This window comes from Ranitomeya imitator, chromosome 8 (genome assembly GCF_032444005.1).
Source record: "Ranitomeya imitator isolate aRanImi1 chromosome 8, aRanImi1.pri, whole genome shotgun sequence".
NCBI classification, from domain to species: Eukaryota; Metazoa; Chordata; class Amphibia; order Anura; family Dendrobatidae; genus Ranitomeya; species Ranitomeya imitator.
Genome location: NC_091289.1, coordinates 57873917 through 57897947, shown reverse-complemented (window position 1 = coordinate 57897947; position 24031 = coordinate 57873917). Strand labels below are relative to the sequence as shown.

General features: G+C 43.9%; 1 protein-coding gene across 1 annotated transcript; it reads left to right on the top strand.

Annotated features, from left to right (window-relative positions):
• The first annotated feature begins 366 nt into the window (after nucleotides 1-366).
• On the top strand, nucleotides 367-23317 carry LOC138648098 (uncharacterized). The gene is made up of 8 exons (XM_069737603.1): nucleotides 367-732; nucleotides 2242-2415; nucleotides 2695-2887; nucleotides 3419-4040; nucleotides 4161-4168; nucleotides 19542-19776; nucleotides 20711-20777; nucleotides 21791-23317. Exons 1-8 carry the CDS (start codon nucleotides 367-369, stop codon nucleotides 23315-23317), a joined length of 3192 nt encoding a protein of 1063 aa, XP_069593704.1.
• Nucleotides 23318-24031: the final 714 nt, after the last annotated feature.

The window sequence follows — 24031 nt, the reverse complement described above, 5'->3', positions numbered from 1 at the left end:
CTTTATCTGAACAGATGAAAAAACTGAGCCAGATGTTTCAGGCTTTGACTCTGGAGCAGCAGGCCCTTGCTCGTTCTCAGTGGCAGGTCACTGAGACTGTGCAGGGGGCATTGTCTTCTGGTTTTCAGGGGGCTATGGCGAGTGATGTTGCACTGGTGTCTCCAGAACCCCCTGTAAAATTGCCTGACCTTTTTTTCTGGGAACAAGAAAGAGTTCAGGGTTTTCAAAGAGGGTTGTAAACTTTTTTTTAGTTTGAGACCACGGTACTCTGGGGTTGAAAGTCAGAGGGTAGGGGTTGTCATGTCCCTGTTAAGGGGGTCCCCGCAGGCTTGGGCATTCTCCCTTCCTCCCACCGCTCCAGAGAGAATGTCGGTGAATGCGTTCTTTGAGGCCCTCGGGCATATATATGATGAGCCTGACCGAGTGCGATTGGCTGAGGACATGGTGATGAGTGTCTGTCAGGGGAAACACTCGGCCGAATGGTTCTGTACGGAGTTCCGCCGCTGGGCCGCGGAGGTTTCTTGGGATGATGCCGCGCTTCGAGGACTCTTTCGTAGAGGCTTGTCCGAGCGGTTGCAGGATGCCCTGGCATTACACCCCCCACCTAACACTCTCGAGGACGCCATGACTCAGGCCGTCCGAATGGACCGAAGGTTACGGGCCAGAGGGGTGATGCAGGTGGAGACTCCGTTGTTTTCCAGTGGAAAAGAGACTGTTTCTGAGCCTATGGAAGTAGGTGCTCTCACCTTAAAAGAAAAAGAGAGAAAACGCCGGCGGGAAAAGCAGTTATGTTTCTACTGTGGTGAAGCTGGACATTGGAAGAAGGAGTGTCCTTCCTGCCCATCATCGACCCGGTCGGCGGGAAACGACTAGGTCTGGGTAGTTATCGAGGAGACTACTCAGACCCCCAGGTACATTTGTCCTCATTTTCTAAGGTGTTGCTTCATGTGGAGCTGTTAGTGGACGGTTGTTCGTCTTTCTCAACAGCATTTGTGGACTGCGGCTCATCTATCAATCTGATTGACTCCCAATTGGTCACACGTTGCAAGATAGGGACAGTTAGGCTCAAGACTCCTGTCAAGGTGGTGGCCATTGACTCCTCCCCCCTTACAAAAGAGGGAATCCTCTTTATGTCTGATTTGTTTTCGCTCAGAGTGGGCGCTACTCACGAGGAAAAATTAAGTTGTTTAGTTATGGACAATCTGCCAGCGGGGTTGGTGTTGGGTATGCCCTGGTTACAACGCCATAATCCAGTTATTAATTGGAAAACGGGGGAGATTGTTCAATGGGGGTCTAATTGTTCTAAGTTGTGTTATAAATCTGCATTGTTGGTTAAACCTGTCAAATCTGTGTCTGTATCATCTGTCGAGCTGGAAGGTATTCCGGAGTACCTGATAGACTTCGAAGATGTGTTCTCAGAAAGCGAGGCCGAGACGTTACCGCCACATAGACCTTTTGATTGCGCCATTGAGTTAGTCCCGGGGGCTAAACTGCCTAAAGCCCGTCTATTTAATTTGTCAGGCCCTGAGCGCTTAGCTATGAAAAATTACATTGCAGAAAGTCTTCGCAAGGGTCATATACGTCCCTCTGTCTCACCTGTGGCTGCAGGGTTCTTTTTTGTAAAAAAAAAAAGATGGCGGTTTACGTCCCTGTCTCGACTTTCGGGAACTTAATAAAACAACGGTTCGGAATACGTATCCTCTCCCGTTGATTCCTGATTTGTATAATCAATTATCTGGGGCTAAATGGTTCTCCAAACTGGATCTTCGGGGAGCTTATAATTTGATAAGAGTCCGGGAGGGGGACGAATGGAAAACTGCGTTCCTCACATCTGAGGGACTTTTTGAAAATTTAGTCATGCCATTTGGTCTTACCAACGCCCCCGCCATTTTTCAGAATTTCATCAATGTTGTGTTTGCTGATCTCATTGGTCGATTTGTTGTGATTTACTTAGATGATATCCTGATATACTCATCAGACAGTCAGTCTCATCTGATTCATGTACGAACCATCCTTCAAAGACTTAGGGAAAATCATCTGTTTGCTAAGTTAGAGAAATGTTTGTTTTTTGTTCAAGAGTTATCTTTTTTGGGGTTGATTGTTTCCGGTGAGGGTTTTCGTATGGACCCCAAGAAAGTGCAGGCCATTGCTGATTGGGTGCAACCCCGAGATCTTAAGGGGCTTCAGCGCTTCTTGGGGTTCGCCAATTATTACCGTAAATTTATTCGGGGCTTTTCGCAGGTGGTCAAACCACTCACAGATTTAACATGCAAAGGTGCGGATGTGAAAAATTGGTCCTTGCCCGCAAAGGAGGCCTTTGCTGCTCTGAAGAAATGCTTTTCTACTGCCCCGGTTTTGGTACAGCCAGATCCGTCCAAACCTTTTATTGTGGAAGTGGATGCCTCTGATGTGGGGGTTGGTGCTGTGTTGTCCCAAGGGCCCGCCACTCTGACCAATCTCAGGCCATGTGGGGTTTTTTCTAGGAAGTTCTCTGCTGCTGAAAGGAATTATGATGTTGGCAACAGAGAGCTCCTTGCAGTAAAATTGGCGTTTGAAGAGTGGAGGCACTTTTTGGAGGGGGCCAATCACCCGGTCACTGTGATTACCGATCATAAAAATTTATCGTATATCGAGTCTGCCAAAAGACTTACCCCCAGACAGGCCCGTTGGTCACTTTTTTTCTCTCGTTTTCAGTTTACTATAACGTTTCGTCCGGGGTCAAAAAATGTTAAGGCTGATGCCTTGTCTCGTAGTTTTCATCCGGTGTCTCCCCCTGAGCCACCGTCCTCCATTCTTCGCCCTGGGGTAGTGTTGGCAGGAGTCTCGTCTGAGTTAGAACGAGAGATTGAGGGGGCCCAGTCTCTGGCTCCTGTTGCCAAGCCGGCGGGTAAGTTGTTTGTCCCGTTGCAGCTTCGACTTAAACTCCTGCAGGAGTTTCATGAATCCAAGCTTACGGCTCACCCTGGTATTTCGGCCACACGTCTTGCGGTGGCTAAGATTTTTTGGTGGCCTACTCTTGGTTCTGATGTTAAAAAATTCATTTCTGGTTGTGGGGTCTGCGCTCGTTCTAAAAACTCACACAGCCGGCCGGCCGGAAAACTTATGCCCTTGGCAGTTCCTGAAAGGCCATGGACTCATTTGTCTATGGACTTTATTACCAATCTTCCCTTGTCTAGAGGCAATACAGTGGTATGGGTAGTGGTGGACAGGTTCTCTAAGCAGGCTCATTTTGTACCTTTGACCGCACTACCGTCAGCTGAGACTTTATCCAGATTGTTTGTGCAGCATGTGGTCCGGTTGCATGGGGTACCCCTGAATGTGGTGTCTGATCGTGGGGTGCAGTTTGTGGCTAAGTTTTGGCGTGCTTTCTGTAAAAAATTGGGGATTTCTCTGTCTTTTTCATCTGCCTACCACCCAGAGAGCAATGGTCAGACAGAACGCACTAATCAGTCTCTGGAACAGATTCTCCGATGTCTGACTTCCGCAAGACAGAATGACTGGTGTGATGTACTGCCGTTGGCGGAGTTCGCCTTCAATAGTCGGGTGAGCCAAGCTACCAGTATGTCTCCTTTTATGATCAATTATGGTTTTATTCCACATTTCGGTGAGTTTTCTCGTTTGGATTCTGGATGTCCCGGGGCTGAGGGTTCTGTTCAAAGATTAAAGAATACATGGGCAGAGGTTCAGCGGAATATCTCCAGGTCTCAAGGGAGATATAAATTTTTCGCTGACAGGAAAAGAACCCCAGGTCCTGTGTTTCGGGTTGGGGACGAAGTTTGGCTCTCCACACGAAACATTAAGCTGAAGGTTCCATCAGCCAAGTTGGGCCCCAAGTTCATTGGCCCATACAAGATTGTGGAAAAGATCAATCCAGTAGCATACAGGTTGTTTCTACCAGTCTCATTCAAGATCCCTAATGTCTTCCATAAATCCCTACTGAAACCTTTTGTGCCAGTTCGGGGGGAGTCTGGGTCCGCTGCGCCTCCTGTTTTGGTTGAGGGTCACATGGAATATGAGATTGATCACATTGTGGATTCCAGGTTGGTGCGGCGGTCTGTACAGTATCTGGTTCATTGGAAGGGGTATGGTCCTGAGGACAGGTCCTGGGTTGCTGCCCGCTTGATACACGCAGATCGCTTAGTTCGTGCATTTCATTCTAGGTATCCGGGTAAGCCTGGGGGTCCAGTGGCCCCCCGTTGAGAGGGGGGTACTGTCATTGTTTGTCTGTTTCAGTTCCTTTAGGGTTAACTCCTGTAGCCTCACACTGATCCTGGGTGGACTTTTTATAGCCTCCATCTGGGAGTTTCCTTTCTCAGTGATACTTCCGTCTTTGGCTAAGTGTGTTGACCCCTGAGTGTGTTTCGCGCTGTGTACCTGGTTTGCTTGATTTCTTGGCTCTTTGACTCGGTCTGTTCTCTGGACACTGTGTATTGGATTCCCTCTCTGTACTTTCTCTGCCCGTTCGGTATTGATCTCGGCTTGGCCCCTACACTCCTTTTGTCTTGTCCCTTGGTACCGTTATGCTATCCCGTGCTCTGACCCCGGCCTGATCTGTTTACGTCTCTGTCTGTGCCCCTAGGTAGCTCTGTTTGGTAGTTACCTTTCTACCGTAGGAGTTTTCCTTCAGCTTCTAGCTCCCTGAGCTTAGACCACGCCCATCACCAGTCAGGTGATTCAGGTCCTGACAGGACTGAAGCAGTGTCTCTCTCCAGTCTAGCTTGCCCTGCATTTCTGGGAGTCTGTGGCTATCTCCAGGTACTATTTCCCCAGGAATTAGCATCGGTGAGAGTTACTCATATCTCCCTGCCTGACAAAAAGGTCTTTTTATGAAAGCTTCGGATGCTTTTGAATTATTTATTTGTTTAGAATCAAAATTGGCTCCTTTTCCACAAAGATTCGTTGAGATTAGAAAGGTTTAAAGCAAAGTCACCATGAAGCCCTCAGTCGGGTAATTGTCGGATGCAGGAATCTCTTCCAGTAGTAGTAGCTTAGGGGAAGGACTTTCAGAATTATGTTTTTCAACAGGTTTAAAGTTCTCACATGGAACCTCGCTTATTGAGGAACTGTCAGAAAATTCACTTGAATTATGATCAGAAGTGTCAATATTCTCAAAAACCTCTTTTGAGTGTCCTCGATACGTCCTCGTCTCCTCCACCCCCATGAGCCTTTAGAGAAGCATCAAATCTTTTAAAGGAAGTGTCCAGAGCCCTATAGAACGACTGTTCATTAGAATTCTAGGACTCTCAGAGACATCCCCTGGTAGTGTTCATTTAAGCCTCTCATTCTGAATGCCTGTGATGGTCTAGCAGGAAGGGGTTATTTCAATACGGTTATGGCCATTTGATTGTAATTTAGAAATATCATGCCTCCCATCAGCGCAGGTGATCAGACTTAAATCCCCTGTAATATGCTTATAGGGGAATGTTTGTATGTGTTGTGCGGGAAGATGCTGCGATCTGCTTACCAGCGCTGATGTCCATTGGCCCCCTCCGGTCTCCAGCTCAGAACTCGATCTTCTGTCAGCTGTTCCTAGTGTGGTGCTTTCCTCCTCCATGTCGAAGCTCCCCCGGCGTGTTCCTGTGTTTTCCCTTTCTATATGTGGCGGTGCCTCTTCTTGTGTCGGCAATGCTGCTCTCAGAGTCCGGGATCCAGCCGCTGCCCAGGTCTTCAGCACAAACTCCTGTGCTTTGTGACTCAGGCTGCTCCTCTGACTATGGATGGCCCGTCCATAGTCCGTCTTGCCGGGTGCTTGCTGTGGGGAAATCGCTAAGGCTACGTTCACATTAGCGTTACGCTAATGTGCGTCGCTGTTGCGTCGGCGACGCAGCGGCGATGCAGCGGCGACGCGCCCCTATGTTTAACATAGGGGACGCGTGCGTCTTTTTGCACGCGTTTTCCGACACGTGCGTCGTTTTAGACGCTAGCGTCGGACGCAAGAAAACGCTACAAGTTGCATTTTTCTTGCGTCCGATTTCGGCAAAAAACGACGCACGCGTCGCAAAACGCGCGCGTTTTTGCGCGCGTTTGCGCGCGTTTTTCCTTGCGTCGCCGACACAACGGCGACGCGACGCTAATGTGAACGTAGCCTCTGTCATCCTCAGCCGCTGTACACTTCCCCCTGGCGCTCGGGTGCACCGCGGCACTCAGCTTCTTCTCACCGCCCCCACTCATCACTGCTGGAGTCACGGTAAGAGGGAGTGTCAACCCGGTCGGTGTCCCACGGGTCTGCTGCTTCTTAGAAATCCCCGGTTTTGCCGGGGCCCGGCAGGGGGTCGGCTTCCAAGCTGCAAGTCCGGCATGTTTACCTCCAGGTGCGGGAAAGGCTCCTCCAGAGCCCCCTCTGCTTTCTCGTCCTGGGGAAGGGTTTTCCTCCACAAAAATAGGTCCCCTCTTCTTATAACTTGTACCAGGCATACTTATAAATGCTTTGGGTCCGAAATTTCCACTTTTTTGTAGGCCTTAGCAACTTGAATCAGGGAAATTGCAGGAGTTCCTATAAAATAGGTGTGCTCCTATTCCCTTGCAAACCAAATTGGAGGTCTAACATCTGACTTAGCTGACAATTTTCTAAAGCCTTTTAAGGTTAGATGCACGGGGAAAAAACTGTGCAATGACACCTCACCCAATAATCTCAGAAACAAGGAAATACCTGCTAACGTTTTAGAAATAGATGACGATAATAGATTCCTGGACAATAAATATTCAACAAATAACAAAGCTGATTCTACATGGCTTATATTAAAGTCTGAATCCCGCACTAAACAAAAATTCCTCCATTCCATCCAAGCGGCTGTATAGCCAGCCCATGTTGTCACAGCAATCGAGGTCTAGATATATGACGGAATCAGTCCCAAATGAGATCCCATAGATGAGCCGGACAATGAATCCCTTCTTGCTCCGCTCCTGGTACCAATACACGAAATGCTTCCCACTGGCGACGAGAAAGGGCATCAGCTACACTATTCTTACAACCTTCAATATATTAAATCAACTGGTATTGTGATCCTACAGTTTTCATTGTGTTACAAAACCACCATAATCAAAAAATTGGTCAATAGTCGCTGTTGAAGGGCGAACAATGACACATCACACAATGCACAAAAATAAATTAATATAATATTTAATTAATAATCACAAGATGAAACACATACAATTATATTAAAAAGAATTACCTCCAATGTGAGGAACACAGATTACCCATAATATCAAAAAACAACACCTGTATGAATCATAGGTCTCACTAGACAAAGTGCACATTGAGCTTATAGCACAAGGCAAGGCAATACTCCTTTGCCTAAACTATCTCATTAAAGGTGCCAAATGCTAGATTGCATAGATAAACTGTCTGCTGTTAATAAACATGCACAATTAGTAAATAAATCTCACACTTACAAAAAGGCACCCCAAAGCTAAAGCTCTTGTCTATATATAAAGAAATAGATCACTTACATAGTGTATGATATCTGCGTGCTCGTTCCTGCACCCCGACGCGCGTTTCGTCCACACTTCCTCAGGGGGCGTGTCAGGGTAGAGGGATGCCGGACCTTATATACACATCACCCAGTAATCAAACAGCTGCGAGGTAAAACCTACATCAGTGTGGCCATAGGAATATGTGGCGCGCTATCACTTTCCGCCGTGTACCGGAAATGACCTCATCGTCACCGGACAGTGGACCGCAAACACCCACGCACTCAATTATGAGCGCTATGCGTGTCAGCTAAGTCTCTATTGCCGGGGACGACTGAAGCCTATACGCAGCCGGACTGGAACAGCGTGCACCCTAGAGGCCACAACTGAGAATAACCTTTACACCGATGTTAATCCTAATGGACACCACGCAGCCTTACCGCATAATGTAAAATGGGGACTTCTGATCATCCTAGCCCGCAATCAAATATACAATACATATTACATTAAAAACCTATGCCTTAAGGACACACAACCTATACCCTCAGTGTACTAGTGCTAATATATTATTAAAATACTACATTTTTAATCATAATACTAATAATATTACCATAAAAAATATATATGTTTTATTGTACATTAAATATAATACACAAGTGACTAATCAATAATAAATTGCTGGTGACTATTAATTAATGATAACTATCAACTACTAAACTATATACCACAATATACAGCTACCAAATAACAAATAATACTACAAATATCATTTATTCATTCATTCATTCAACATGATCCGTGAAGTATGATCCGTTCATGTATCCTAGGCCGGCTGGATTAAAAAATCAATTCTGATAACGTCCAGGTATCAACAAGATAAATCTGATAATATCAAAAATGTTAAAATCAATAAAATAACATCCCAGAATTAGTCCCACAACCCCTTAAAAACACAATGACCCATCTTCTGACCTATTTCTAAAGCCTTTTAAGGTTAGACACACGGGGAAAAAACTGTGCAATGACACCTTACCCAATAATCTCAAAAAAGGAAATGCCTGCTAATGTTTTAGAAATAGATGACGAGGATAGATTCCTGGACAATAAATATTCAACAAATAACAAAGCTGATTCTACATGGCTTATATTAAAGTCTAAATCCCGCACTAAACAAAAATTCCTCCATTCCATCCAAGCGGCTGTATAGCCAGCCCATGTTGTCACAGCAATCGAGTTCTAGATATATGACGGAATCAGTCCCAAATGAGATCCCATAGATGAGCCGGACAATGAATCCCTTCTTGCTCCGCTCCTGGTACCAATACACAAAATGCTTCCCACTGGCGACGAGAAAGGGCATCAGCTACACTATTCTTACAACCTTCAATATATCATGCTTTCAACCAAATGTTCTGTTTGAGACAATATAAGGCCCCTTTCACACATCATTTTTTTGCTATCAGTCGCAATCCATCGAATTTTGGAAAAAAAAAACGAATCCGGTGACTGATGCCTCCAGATCCATTTTTTTCTCATAGACTTGTATTAGCGATGGATGGCCTCACGTTTCATCTGTCATTTGTTGGATCCGTCAAAAATTGTTTGTCCGGCGGCCGGAGACAACGGACAAAGTATTGTTTTTTGTGTATGTAAAAAAATCGGACAGCGACCGATCCGTCGCCGTCTGTCGTTTGCTCAAATGGAAGCCTACAGTCAAACATGGCGGAGGTTCCCTGATGTTTTGGGGTTGCTTTGCTGCCTCTGGCACTGGACTGCTTGACCATGTGCATGGCATTATGAAGTCTGAAGACTACCAACAAATTTTGCAGCATAATGTAGGGCCCAGTGTGAGAAAGCTGAGTCTCCCTCAGAGGTCATGGGTCTTCCAGCAGGACAATGACCCAAAACACACTTCAAAAAGCACTAGAAAATGGTTTGAGAGAAAGCACTGGAGACTTCTAAGGTGGCCAGCAATGAGTCCAGACCTGAATCCCATAGAACACCTGTGGAGAGATCTAAAAATGGTAGTTTGGAGAAGGCACCCTTCAAATATCAGGGACCTGGAGCAGTTTGCCAAAGAAGAATGGTCTAAAATTCCAGCAGAGCATTGTAAGAAACTCATTGATGGTTACCGGAAGTGGTTGGTCGCAGTTATTTTGGCTAAAGGTTGTGCAACCAAGTATTAGGCTGAGGGTGCCAATACTTTTGTCTGGCCCATTTTTGGAGTTTTGTGTGAAATGGTCAATGTTTTGCTTTTTGCTTCATTCTCTTTTGTGTTTTTTCATTTAAGACAACTTAAATGAAGATAATAATACCAAAGAATTTGTGTTTGCAATCATTTTCAGGAAGAAACTGAGTATTATCTGACAGAATTGCAGGGGTGTCAATACTTTTGGCCATGACTGTATTATCTTTCATGACTTTATTCAACCTAATATGAGACTTTGAAGACTTCGCTCCCTTAGTTGCATCATATAATCTCCTTGAACAGACCCTACCCATTGGTATTAAGGGAAAAATTCAGCAGGCCTAACAACGACTGTAACTCCTTTAATGTTGCCTTTTCTTTGCTTAACATGAATCCCAAATGAATACAAAGCCGATTTACTTTATCCAGCGGTAATCTGCATTCCATAGACTCTGAATCAATGGTAATACCCCAAAATTCTAAACAACAACAAGGAGGGACAGTTTATTCTTCAGCTAATGGAACTCCAAACCACTCGTACAATTCTTGAAATTTTATTAGTAGATTCATGCAAACATCTGAACCATTATTACCTATAAACAAAAAGTCATCTAGGTAATGCAAGACCCCTCCCTAATCTCACATTATAAAACCCACTGCAAATATTATGAAAAAGCCTCGAAATAAAAATATGACAGAGAGAAACCTATAGGTAGGCTTCTATCAAAATAAAATACTCCGTCAAACTGAAAACCCAAAGAAAAAAACCCTTTCCAGCTTCACTGGCGTCAATGCTTTTGAAAAGAAATTCCTTGGCTCCTGTCTGCTGTTGAGAAGAGTGCGCATTTCTTTTAAAGCGTTTTGACATGGGGTACATGCCCCAACGAAATGAGCACTCATGGCGAAATCAGACCATGTCCCTGTACGGTCAGACACGGCCATTACACAGTACACAGCAGGGGCACATTTATAAGATTATCTCAGCACAGGAACATTTTATTTAAACACATCCAATTGTGGAAATTATTATTATTCCAAGATCTATTGATTAAAATGAACCTTTGTTTGTGAGAAAATCCCTTACGTATAAGCTTGTGCAGTCCCACACCACGTCTCATCAGCTCAGGATTAGTAGATGGGGCACAAACTCTTGATCAGGTCTCTGCAACCAGTGACTTTGCAAAACAATCCATCATGGTTTGTCTAAGTTCTCCAATCTTAACCTTCAGGTCGTTCTTTTTGATAATTATCCTTTCTATTTCCTTCTCTTTCTTTTTTGAAGCCTGAACAAGTCCTAACACTTTCTGTCTCTAGACTTTTCTTCATGCAATTTGCTCTTTATCTACCAAGTTTTGCCACAGTCTTTTTAACTGTTTCCTCAGAAGTTTCATCTACCTGCCAATGCCTTCTGATTTTAACTCCTAAGATTTTTTTTTTTTTATAGTTTAACTGCTTATTTTTCATGGTTACCTTTTCTTCCTCATCAATCTTTATCCATTTATTGGCTTCCCCTTCTGAGATTCAGATGTCTTTCCAAGATGTGGGCCCATATATGCTGAAATTTTTTGCTTTGCATCAGAGATGTTAAAGCACCACTCCAGCGTTATTTTTTATTTCAGTGCTGGAGTGGTGCCACTAATGTAGGTTCCCTGCCCCTCGTATTACACTCACAGCCGCCATCTTCAGCTTTTCCCAGCACCGTTCTGCAGCGATCTGCCACCTTGTGATCGCAGCCTTTTTACTAACCATAAGTCAGAAGTTAGGCCTCCTTCACACGTCCGTTTTTTGTTTCTATATGCGGTCTGCTTTTTAAGGACCCCAAATAAAAATACACACGCACACCCATCGTATTCAACGGTGGTGCGCACATGTCAGGTTTTTCACACGTGCACACTGATGACACATTGATCACATCCAGAAGGAGGATACAGAAGGCAGCTTTCATCATTGTCGCCTAGTCTCCCTGTGATCAGCGCAACCAGGTGACAATGATGGGAGTTGTATTCAGCACCCGCGCTGTACATCGTGGGTAAAATTAAGAATTCATTTTAAAAAAGTGGCGTGGGCTCCCTAGTAATTTTGATAACTAACAGAGGGAAAGCACACGGCTAGGAGTTGATGGTACTAATCTGCTAAAGGGGTTAATGTCCCAAAAAGTTGCTAGCCTATTAATAACAGCTCACAGCTGTTTGCTTAGCCTTTACTGGTTAGTTTACTGGTTAGTCTTCACACATTCGCCAGAAGACTCGCTACACTCATCAGGAGGGCGTTAAACTAGAAGAAGAGGGGACGGGAAGAAAAACATTAGACTCGAACAAAGACGACCCAGGAAAACATACTCAGAAGGGAGGTAAGAACATTTCTAAAACAATCCACAGTGAGGAGATTGGAACAAAACAAAATCCTCTAAACTGCATGCTCGCAAACGCCAGAAGCCTGACAAACAAGATGGAAGAACTAGAAGCAGAAATATCTACAGGTAACTTTGACATAGTGGGAATAACCGAGACATGGTTAGATGAAAGCTATGACTGGGCAGTCAACTTACAGGGTTACAGTCTGTTTAGAAAGGATCGTAAAAATCGGAGAGGAGGAGGGGTTTGTCTCTATGTAAAGTCTTGTCTAAAGTCCACTTTAAGGGAGGATATTAGCGAAGGGAATGAGGATGTCGAGTCCATATGGGTTGAAATTCATGGAGGGAAAAATGGTAACAAAATTCTCATTGGGGTCTGTTACAAACCCCCAAATATAACAGAAAGCATGGAAAGTCTACTTCTAAAGCAGATAGATGAAGCTGCAACCCATAATGAGGTCCTGGTTATGGGGGACTTTAACTACCCGGATATTAACTGGGAAACAGAAACCTGTGAAACCCATAAAGGCAACAGGTTTCTGCTAATAACCAAGAAAAATTATCTTTCACAATTGGTGCAGAATCCAACCAGAGGAGCAGCACTTTTAGACCTAATACTATCTAATAGACCTGACAGAATAACAAATCTGCAGGTGGTTGGGCATTTAGGAAATAGCGACCACAATATTGTGCAGTTTCACCTGTCTTTCACTAGGGGGACTTGTCAGGGAGTCACAAAAACATTGAACTTTAGGAAGGCAAAGTTTGAACAGCTTAGAGATGCCCTTAATCTGGTAGACTGGGACAATATCCTCAGAAATGAGAATACAGATAATAAATGGGAAATGTTTAAGAACATCCTAAATAGGCAGTGTAAGCGGTTTATACCTTGTGGGAATAAAAGGACTAGAAATAGGAAAAACCCAATGTGGCTAAACAAAGAAGTAAGACAGGCAATTAACAGTAAAAAGAAAGCATTTGCACTACTAAAGCAGGATGGCACCATTGAAGCTCTAAAAAACTATAGGGAGAAAAATACTTTATCTAAAAAACTAATTAAAACTGCCAAAAAGGAAACAGAGAAGCACATTGCTAAGGAGAGTAAAACTAATCCCAAACTGTTCTTCAACTATATCAATAGTAAAAGAATAAAAACTGAAAATGTAGGCCCCTTAAAAAATAGTGAGGAAAGAATGGTTGTAGATGACGAGGAAAAAGCTAACATATTAAACACCTTCTTCTCCACGGTATTCACGGTGGAAAATGAAATGCTAGGTGAAATCCCAAGAAACAATGAAAACCCTATATTAAGAGTCACCAATCTAACCCAAGAAGAGGTGCGAAACCGGCTAAATAAGATTAAAATAGATAAATCTCCGGGTCCGGATGGCATACACCCACGAGTACTAAGAGAACTAAGTAATGTAATAGATAAACCATTATTTCTTATTTTTAGGGACTCTATAGCGACAGGGTCTGTTCCGCAGGACTGGCGCATAGCAAATGTGGTGCCAATATTCAAAAAGGGCTCTAAAAGTGAACCTGGAAATTATAGGCCAGTAAGTCTAACCTCTATTGTTGGTAAAATATTTGAAGGGTTTCTGAGGGATGTTATTCTGGATTATCTCAATGAGAATAACTGTTTAACTCCATATCAGCATGGGTTTATGAGAAATCGCTCCTGTCAAACCAATCTAATCAGTTTTTATGAAGAGGTAAGCTATAGGCTGGACCACGGTGAGTCATTGGACGTGGTATATCTCGATTTTTCCAAAGCGTTTGATACCGTGCCACACAAGAGGTTGGTACACAAAATGAGAATGCTTGGTCTGGGGGAAAATGTGTGTAAATGGGTTAGTAACTGGCTTAGTGATAGAAAGCAGAGGGTGGTTATAAATGGTATAGTCTCTAACTGGGTCGCTGTGACCAGTGGGGTACCGCAGGGGTCAGTATTGGGACCTGTTCTCTTCAACATATTCATTAATGATCTGGTAGAAGGTTTACACAGTAAGATATCGATATTTGCAGATGATACAAAACTATGTAAAGCAGTTAATACAAGAGAAGATAGTATTCTGCTACAGATGGATCTGGATAAGTTGGAAACTTGGGCTGAAAGGTGGCAGATGAGGTTTAACAATGATAAATGTAAGGTTATACACATGGGAAGAGGGAATCAATATCACCATTACACACTGAACGGGAAACCACTGGGTAAATCTGACAGGGAGAAGGACTTGGGGATCCTAGTTAATGATAAACTTACCTGGAGCAGCCAGTGCCAGGCAGCAGCTGCCAAGGCAAACAGAATCATGGGGTGCATTAAAAGAGGTCTGGATACACATGATGAGAGCATTATACTGCCTCTGTACAAATCCCTAGTTAGACCGCACATGGAGTACTGTGTCCAGTTTTGGGCACCGGTGCTCAGGAAGGATATAATGGAACTAGAGAGAGTACAAAGGAGGGCAACAAAATTAATAAAGGGGATGGGAGAACTACAATACCCAGATAGATTAGCGAAATTAGGATTATTTAGTCTAGAAAAAAGACGACTGAGGGGCGATCTAATAACCATGTATAAGTATATAAGGGGACAATACAAATATCTCGCTGAGGATCTGTTTATACCAAGGAAGGTGACGGGCACAAGGGGGCATTCTTTGCGTCTGGAGGAGAGAAGGTTTTTCCACCAACATAGAAGAGGATTCTTTACTGTTAGGGCAGTGAGAATCTGGAATTGCTTGCCTGAGGAGGTGGTGATGGCGAACTCAGTCGAGGGGTTCAAGAGAGGCCTGGATGTCTTCCTGGAGCAGAACAATATTGTATCATACAATTATTAGGTTCTGTAGAAGGACGTAGATCTGGGGATTTATTATGATGGAATATAGGCTGAACTGGATGGACAAATGTCTTTTTTCGGCCTTACTAACTATGTTACTATGTTATGGGAGACCCCAGAAAAAAACATGACATAGGTTCCCCCTATAAATTCCAACCAGCAAAGGCTACACAGACAGCTGTGGGTTGATATTAATAGCCTGGGAAGGGGCCATGGATATTGTCCCCCCCCCTCCCAGGCTTCCAACATCAGCCCTCATTAGTAATGGAGTGGCGTCTACAAGATGCCCCCATTACTAACCCCATAGTAAGTTTTGAAATAAACACACAGCAAGAATAAAGAATTGTATTTGAAATAAATACTCCCCGACCCTTTTTTTCCCCCCATTTATTACTGTGAGAATTAAAATACTAAAAAAACAAATTCCTCACCTATCTAACAAGAAGATAATCCATAATCCAGCTCTGCTACGTCTAGATGCCCTGATGAACAGTGGCATGACTCAACCGTTCACCATGACATCCAGGAAACACTGAGTTTCCGCAGTTTCAGTGACAAGTGGTAACACCATGGAGGTTACCGCCTGTCACTGCCAGCTGTTCCCACGCTCAGTTCTCTGTGAGCCGGCTGATGAACTACGGTAATCTTCATGACGTCACCGCTAGCACCATGAGAATTTTCTTTGCTCTATCTGTGGACTTGTATTTTCTCAGCTTATACTGTCTTTGGCTATTTGTTGAGCAGTAGTCTGATCACTGTCACTTTTCTCTTCTGCTCTTACTTCCGGTGATGTCATGACATTATTTTTTTTCATACTTTGGCAGATTCCGTTTTTTGCAGTTCCTTACTGCTTTCTGGATGTCTGTACCATGTGCACAGGCTCAATATCCTTGTGTGCAGGGTCTCACTGCTTCCATTACTGTGTTGAGATTATATAATTGCCCATCTGTTTTGGCAAAAGGCGATCACCGGCTTTCTGTGCAGGATAGCACATTTGTCACCTTGGATATTTTACAGTGAGTCCTTTGGATCTCATATGCTTTACAGATAACAGTCCTGCTCCTAGACTGGGAAAATACTACCCACATGTCACTTTTATGGTTAAATATTGTCAACTTGTACTGGGGCACATGACGAGTCCATGTACAGTACCTTCTGTATTTATTCTGCTTCCACCAGTGTCTCTGCTCATGGTATCTTAATCATGCTCGTTTCCTTTTTGTATGAACTTCTACCCATAACTCTAAAGGGAATCTGTCACCAGGTATTTGATACCATATCTGAGAGCAGCATGGTGTAGGGGCAGAGACCCTGATGCCAGTGGTGTGTCACTTAGCAGCAGTTGTGACAGAAAACAATTTTATCCGCCACAGATCTAGCAGGTGTCGGAATGCTGAGCTGTGTATAACCTGCCCACAACATTGATCAGCAGCTCTCTGTGTACACTGTGCATAGGCAGAAAGCTGCCTATCACTGGTGGGAATGGGATTACACAAAGCAGGAGGACTACATGACACATCCATTAAAAGCAACGGCTAGCAATTCACATCTGTTACAACTATATCCCATAACCAAACACAAATCCAGCATAGTTGTTCATAATTAAAAGGACACACTTAGATACATCATAAATTTTGTATCTGCTTACCCATAATATAAAGTGGAGACCACCTCAGCCACCCCAACGCGCGTTTTGAAGGAAATGCTTTCTTGAGGACTGCGAGTTGTAACAGATGAAAATTTCTAGTCTTTCCCTTTAATGGATGTGCCTCCTGGATTACTTGATTCTTCTATTTTATAAAAACCTTTGTATACATTTTGTATACATACCGTAATTCTTTTAAAAATTGTGCAATAAAAATTAAAAAAACTCTTTTAGGTACTATATATGTGTGAGTGGTTTGTTAATACCCTTTGGTATTTCATATGTAGGCATTAATCTGGAGCAATGCACTCCGCCTATTATCTAGAAGCACTAAGGCCGGGATCACACGTGTGAGAAATACGTCCGAGTCTCGCATGGTAATACCTGGCATTGCCGCCGTCACTCAGGAGCGTAGCGTGCGGCTGACGCTCCGCTCCTGAGTGACGGCGGCAATGCCGGGTATTACCATGCGAGACTCGGACGTATTTTTCGCATGTGTGATCCCAGCCTAATAGGGAGATTGATATCAACATGTCTCTAGCCAATATTAATATAAATGTATGCTTTATGAATACTTGCTCGGTCATGTCGGCCATCTTGTAGAGCAGTGTCAGGGTCTTTAGTGCATCATTGCCTTACTGTCTCAGAAAATTCAGACAATGTCTGAAATCATCTCTCATGCCAAGCATTTTGGGGCATAAATATCTACTGTTAAAACGACTGGTCTTCTGCCTATCTCATGATGAACCCCACAAGAGTTTCTGCCTCTCACAGTTATCATAACGCCATCTTGCTGCCCTGGTTTTGAGCCCTATGCTTTCAACTACAGATGTAGTTTAATCTAGTAGGCTGTTTGTATAGATTTTCCAGAATGGTAATCTACTTTTATCACCTATCCACAGCACAGGTGATAAGTATAAGGCCCTTGGGACCTGCATAGAGCGGCTGCCACACACTTGACTGTCTCTCTATTCAAACTCCCCCTCACCACGGTTATGAGGTAAAACATAATGGGGGACTTATAATAACTTACTCTTTCTGCAAAAGCATATTACATATAAAGTTACATCAAATCAGGTTGAACAGGGGCCACCACTACTATAGGCAGGATAGTGAATATGGGTCTACGTTAAGGGGTCTACTGACAACTTTGGACAGTAAGGGTGATCCATGAGTGGAACAGGCGGCCACAAGAGGTGGTGAGTTCTTCTTCAATGGAAGTCTTCAAACAGAGGCTGGACAGACATCTGTCTGAGATGGTTTAGTGAATCCTGCATTGCGAGACGATGACCCCAGAGGTCTCTTCCAACTCTACGATGCTATTGGAGCGCCCCCAGACACAGGGCCACAAGTCACTCGGTACCGGTCCCTTCTCCTTCGGTTCTGCGGTTGACACGGTGGCTGGACCCGGTCGTGACCCTGCTAAGGGGCGTCCAATGAAAATGGTAGTACAGTCTGTCAGTAGTTCGTGACGCCACCTGTGGTGTTCGGTCAGGGTGACCGACGCTGCTGTGGGGACCACTGGGGTGATGGAATAGCAGCCGGATGGTATACCTTCCCACAGGTGAAGTAAATCCCCAGGGCTTCCCAGTAGTGTGGATGGTGATGGTGTGAGGTGCAGGCAATAACGAGGACACAGGGTTGCAGTCTCTTTACCTTTTACTGAAGGCTTCAGTACACTCAGTCCAGAGCACGTTCAACCGGGCTATCAGAGACCGGCCGGTCCGATGGGCACATCCAGAGTTTCCCTCGCAGATGGAAATCGTTGCCTACCAATAGCGCCTGTATGTTGTAGTTCTACCCTGCTGAGCATTCGGAATAGTCCTCACAACTGCTGCTCTCGTTCGTTCTTTACAGCTTTCTCTCTCGTTCTCGTTCTTTGGTTCCAGATGTTGCTAGTTTCTAACTTCCCCCAGATATAGTATGGCTAGGACGCCACCCGTTTGACGGGAAGGCTTGGAGGTCTTCCGGGACCCTAGAGACGCCCCTCTCCCAATGTTGCCCCCTATGTCTTCGTAGGTGTAAAAGGTAGACAGCCAACCTATGATTAACTGTCCAGCGGAATTTGAAGTAAGGCCTGAAGTCAGTTACTCCTACCACCGACCACCGACTACGCGCCTCAGTAAGCTGTTGCCTTCCTCTCTCGGCACGACTCTTACTGGCTCTCCTTTGTGCTGATCTCGTTTACACTGTTCCACAATATTCTTCCCCTCTTGTCTCCTTCTTAGGATACCGCCGCAAGGTGTGCAGGCGCGGTTCCCTTACGTTCCGTTCGCTAGGCGCCTGCTAGGTTCCCACGCCTGACAGGGACCCCCTGTGCCTTCTCTCTGCTACACCCCCTGCCACGGGATGTTGCCTGGTTCCAACCCAGTCAGCTTCTGACTAACTTCCTCCCCAGCCCCTAGTTTTACCAGTGTGAGGAGTGGCCCAATAAATAAAGCCTTTTTCTCCCCTTAGTGGCCGGAGTGTGAAGTGTAATGGGTTCTGGTGATACCTGGTCAGGAGAACTCTTTAGTGCCATCGGACGTACCGCTACTCGCCTTGGGGCCATACTGCAACGACCAGGTCTCTGGGGCGCTGCACTATCATTCTATTTGAGCTCACCCGCATCACATTAGCTTCCATGCAGCTAATATGTCTGACACCCAATCACCTAGGTGGTCTTCGCCATCAGGAAACCACCACCTTTCAGACATTCCATCATTGAGTCTCTCCCTGTATGGTGTAAAACAGGGATGGGGATTTTTTTTTTCTGCCAAGGGCCATTTGGATATTTATTCCATTCTTCGGAGGCCGTACAAACTCGGCCCACAAAGTACATCCTGACTCTGGCACTGTCAGGACGTAATCTTTCATTGCATGCCCTTCAGTGTTCAGTAGTGAACACTGTGTATGTGTGCTAACAGAGCAAGGAGAAATTAAACAGCTGATTGTAATCAAAATACACCTCCCTGCCCAAGAATGTGGTCCCTGAGAGTCTGCCTGTGGGCCTGATAAAAGGTCATCGAGGGCCGTAAATGGCCCTGAGGCCTGAGGTTCCCAATCCCGGGTTTAAAACAATGTTAGGTTTCAGTGACTATTTTTTTAAGTCGTTTTCTTGTAGAAGACATTCTCCCTGACCCTGGACATATTTATTCACACATCTGTAAATCTGTCTGCCATGGCCTGATGCCCCTTTCCGCTTGTATGCAGGGCTCCACTGACCTCTCTGAGCTACACGCTCTGTATTTCGATGTGCTCGCATCTTCAGACAATTGTGATCCCAGCAATCCTTTGTGCATTGTGTCACCTGAATGTGAACTATACACCTGGGAGGAGAACAGAAACGCAGAGGACAGGTGAGTAAGAGCAATGCAATCTTCTCACTAAGGCTCCTAACTAAAGGTCTTCTTATCAATTATGCATCAGTATACTCTGTCTGTGTTGTTTTCATGCTGAGTCCTGTGTAGTGTGCGATCCTTACTGAAACATGTATGCCTATGACATAAAATATATACGATACTTTCCGGCATTTTTTTTTACTTTATGCTGAAAAATGATAAAATAAGTGTAGACCAACATCCGATGGTGTGGAAACCCTGCTAGTCAAACAACGAGACAATAGGACCATTAGTAATGGCATGTTTTGTTGGGACTGGACTTGACCAGGAAAGGACTGCTGAGATGTTGTGAACCAAGAAGTAACATTTTATTGGACATTAATATTAAATAAAAATATTAGAAAAGTTGACAAAATTCAACATCCAATAGACCAAGGGACCTGTAGACACATGGGTATTATGGCTTCAAACTCAAGGGTATTATGGCTTCAAGCAACCCTTGAATTTGTGTGGAGCCTTAATACAGGACTCATTTGGAGCTTTTTGTACGCTGTATACCTCTGATTTTATATGAGTGAATCAGATGGCATATTATAATAATATTCTCCCTCAGAAATGGGGGATGCATATGGTCCTCTAGTACTTAGCGTGCTTCAGTACATTTACCCGCGGCCTTAAAGAACATATATATATTCCTTTTGACTTTCTTAAAAAAAGTATGAACCTATATGCTGTACTTGTGCGAAAGTACATAGTAAAAAAAGAAAAACACAAATGTACGGTAAATATAATATAAAATACACCAATATATTGTTGTTCACACAACTTACCATATTGATCTTTGCTACTTAGAACGCTAAGTTCTCACAATGCCTGAGTCAGACATAAAAATGATTACAACTTGGCCAAAAATCTGTAAATATTGGATATAATATTTTATCTTTATTTTCAGATGGACAGAACAAATTTCTGTCACCCATGTGACTTGTACAGACATCAGAGATGAAATCGGCTCTACGGTACAGTTTTACATTTATATATATTTATTATAACAAAAAGTGGAGAATGTTATTCTAACCAAAAAGGCTTTGCCTAAAACGATTGATGTCTGTAATAACACATAATCTGCCACAATCATAGACCGGGGGCAGGTGGAGGGAATGGGGAATCATAGACCAGGGGCAGATGAAGGGGCTGGGGAATCATAGACCGTGGGCAGACGGAGGGGTCGAATAATCACAGACTGGAGTCAGGTGGAGGGGCTGGGGAATCATAGACCGGGGTCACGTGAAGGGTCTGGGAAATCATAGACCGGGGCAGGCACAGAGGTGGGGCAATCAAAGACTGGAGGCAGGCGGAGGGACTAGGGAATCAGAGACCGGGGACAGGCGGAGGAGCTGGAGAATAATAGACCGGAGGCAGGCAGAGGAACTAGGGAATCACAGACCAGGATGAGAAGACCTATCGTACAGTCCGGCCCCCGTGCACCAAAAGCTAATTAGCAGAAAACTTCAGATGGTGATTAAAGAAGAACCACAAAGCGGATCTCTAGTCTTCACAAAACATATCAATATAATCAGTATTACAGCGCCATTACTTCCATGAGTTCCATATATCTATGTCACACGGGTCAGTTTTCTTGCACCACAACTAATGACATCTGATGTCAAAATGGCATAGATTGTCATCAGGTTTTATCATCAGTTTCTACTGCAAAACATATAGTGATTTCTAATCTAGTTCCTCAAAGGATCTGGTGCAAGAACTGATGTGACAGATGTAAACGATCCCATGAAAAATTGTGGGATCAGTTCCTCCATCAGTTACCTTCCATTGTTTCACTGCCACGCCAAAGGTAAAGTTTAGACGAAAGGACAGATAGGTGGAAATTCGGCCTCACAAATGAATTTCTGCTAGCTCCATTCAGATTACTAGGAAATTTGCATAAACGTCTAGAATTTTTAGTCTTTGTTATAGTACATTGTACAAAACAATTTATTTGGTCTAATATTGGTTTAAATGTACTATTTAGGGATGGGGAATGAAAAATATCTATGAAGAAGTGTCTGGAATTTTTGAAGCAGAAGGCGAGATGCAGTTTACAGGAAATTGTGGCAACTTCTCTATAAGGTCTCAACAAAGAGATAGCACCCCAATCCAAAGAAGCTTCACACCTGTCACGTCTGTGAAAGAACAACAAAAATATTCCTCATCTATAAAGTCCCAGCAAAGGAGTGGTTGGGATCCTGCAAATGTTCTCCAAAGAGATTCCTCTCCTGTGCCATCACTACAGAGAAGTTACTCCCCTGTAAGATGTCAGCAAAGAAGTTCTTCTCCTGTGTGGTCACAGCAGAGAAACCCTTCTCCTGTAATATCCCAACAAAGAAGTTCTTCTCCTGCAAGTTCTCATCAAAGATGCACTTCTCCCATTAGATCCTTGCAACAAAATTACATCACTCCAAAAACACAGCACAATGAATCTTCGCATTTAAGATCCCAACAGAAAAGATCCATTGAGTCCTATGTAAAGGCAAACACAAATATGAAAGATGAGCATATATATACTTCTCCAGTCAGAATACAGCAAAGTACCTCTCCTGCAAGAACACAATGTCCCTCACCGGCTAGAACATCTCTTAGGTCTACCTTACCAGCTAGCACACCGCTTAGATCTACTTCACCAGCTAGAACACCACTTAGGTCTACTTCACCAGCTAGAACACAGCTTTGGTCTACTTCATCAACTAGAAAACCACTTAGATCTACTTCACCAGCTAGTACACCGCTTAGGTTGACTTCACCAGTTAGAACACCACTTAGATCAACTTCACCAGCTAGAACTCCGCTTAGATCTACTTCACCAGCTAGAACACCACTTAGATCTACATCACCAGCTAGAACACCGCTTAGATCTACTTCACCAGCTAGAACACCAATTAGATCTACTTCACCAGCTAGAACACCGCTTAGTTCTACTTCACCAACAAGAACACTACTTAGGTCTAGCTCACCAGCAAAAACACCACTTAGATCAACTTCACCAGCTAGAACACCACTTAGATCTACTTCACCAGCTAGAACACCCCTTAGATCTACTTCGCCAGCTAGAACACTGTTTAGATCTACTTCACCAGCTAGAACACCACTCAGGTCTAGCTCACCAGCAAGAACACCACTTAGGTCTACCTCACCAGCAAGAACACCACTTAGGTCTACCTCACCAGCAAGAACACCACTTAGGTCTACCTCACCAGCAAGACCATCACTTAATCCTACATCACCAGCAAGAGCAACACTTAGGTCTACCTCACCAGCAAGAACACCACTTAGATCAACTTCACCAGCTAGAACACCGCCAAGGAGCACTTCGCCTGTCAGGTCACAGCAAAGAATTTCTTCAGCTTTCAGAGAGCAGCAGAAAAGTGTATCTTCAGTGAATCTTAAGAAGAGCATCCCTTCATCCCAGTCACATGAAAGGAGTATACATGATGTTGGCCACAGTAGAAGATCTTCAGAACCAAAAACAGGTCATTCAGCATGTTTTTTACTTTTTCAATAAAGCATAAGCAAAGAGAATGTTTTAATATTTGTGCTTTAGATCAAAGCAGGTTTCCCATTCATATGCTAAGGTCATAGCTAGCTATTTATTATCATTTAAATAAAACAAGGGGTAAATATTTAATTTTAATAACATAATAAAACATTTAGCATGAAATGACAGAAAAAAACATACACTAGATCACTAGTAACAGTAATGAACAATAGTATTCACATTTTTAACAATAGGTTCCCTACCTGGAATGATGGATGCCTTCTTTGTCATGCACAATGTAAAATTATTTCTACTCTAATAATCAAATGATGCAATCATCAAAACAAGTCAATGGCGTGAGATTACAGAGTTAGTGAGATGAGACCATAGTTACAAGTATAACCTAATCAATGGTCAGTGCATGCTAAAGGTTATTGTATCACAAACTAGAATGCAGCAGACCTCACAAGTAGAGATGGGTGAACCCGAACAGTAAAGTTTGGCGACCGTACCCTACCGTACCGTACCGTACACCTACTGTTCAGGAATGGAAACAGAACACAGACTTCACCAGGAAGTCCGTGTTGCTGTTTGGGTTTGCCCCCCACCCCCCGAGCACCAGGTGTTTGTCGCACTGTCATGTGCATGACAGAACGGCAAACACTGCTTCTGATAGGCCGTAAAATCAGTACTGCCAGTCAGATAGCAACGGTTCGTATGCTGTCAAATGACAGCGTGAGC

Excerpts from the sequence above, each read along its gene's own strand:
- LOC138648098 (XM_069737603.1), top strand. The coding sequence starts at position 367 with ATGTCGGTGAATGCGTTCTTTGAGGCCCTCGGGCATATATATGATGAG. Across the intron at positions 2,888-3,418 it reads TCCTGTTGCCAAGCCGGCGG|AGAGCAATGGTCAGACAGAA; the intron begins GTAAGTTGTTTG and ends CCTACCACCCAG. Across the intron at positions 19,777-20,710 it reads AACAGAAACGCAGAGGACAG|ATGGACAGAACAAATTTCTG; the intron begins GTGAGTAAGAGC and ends CTTTATTTTCAG.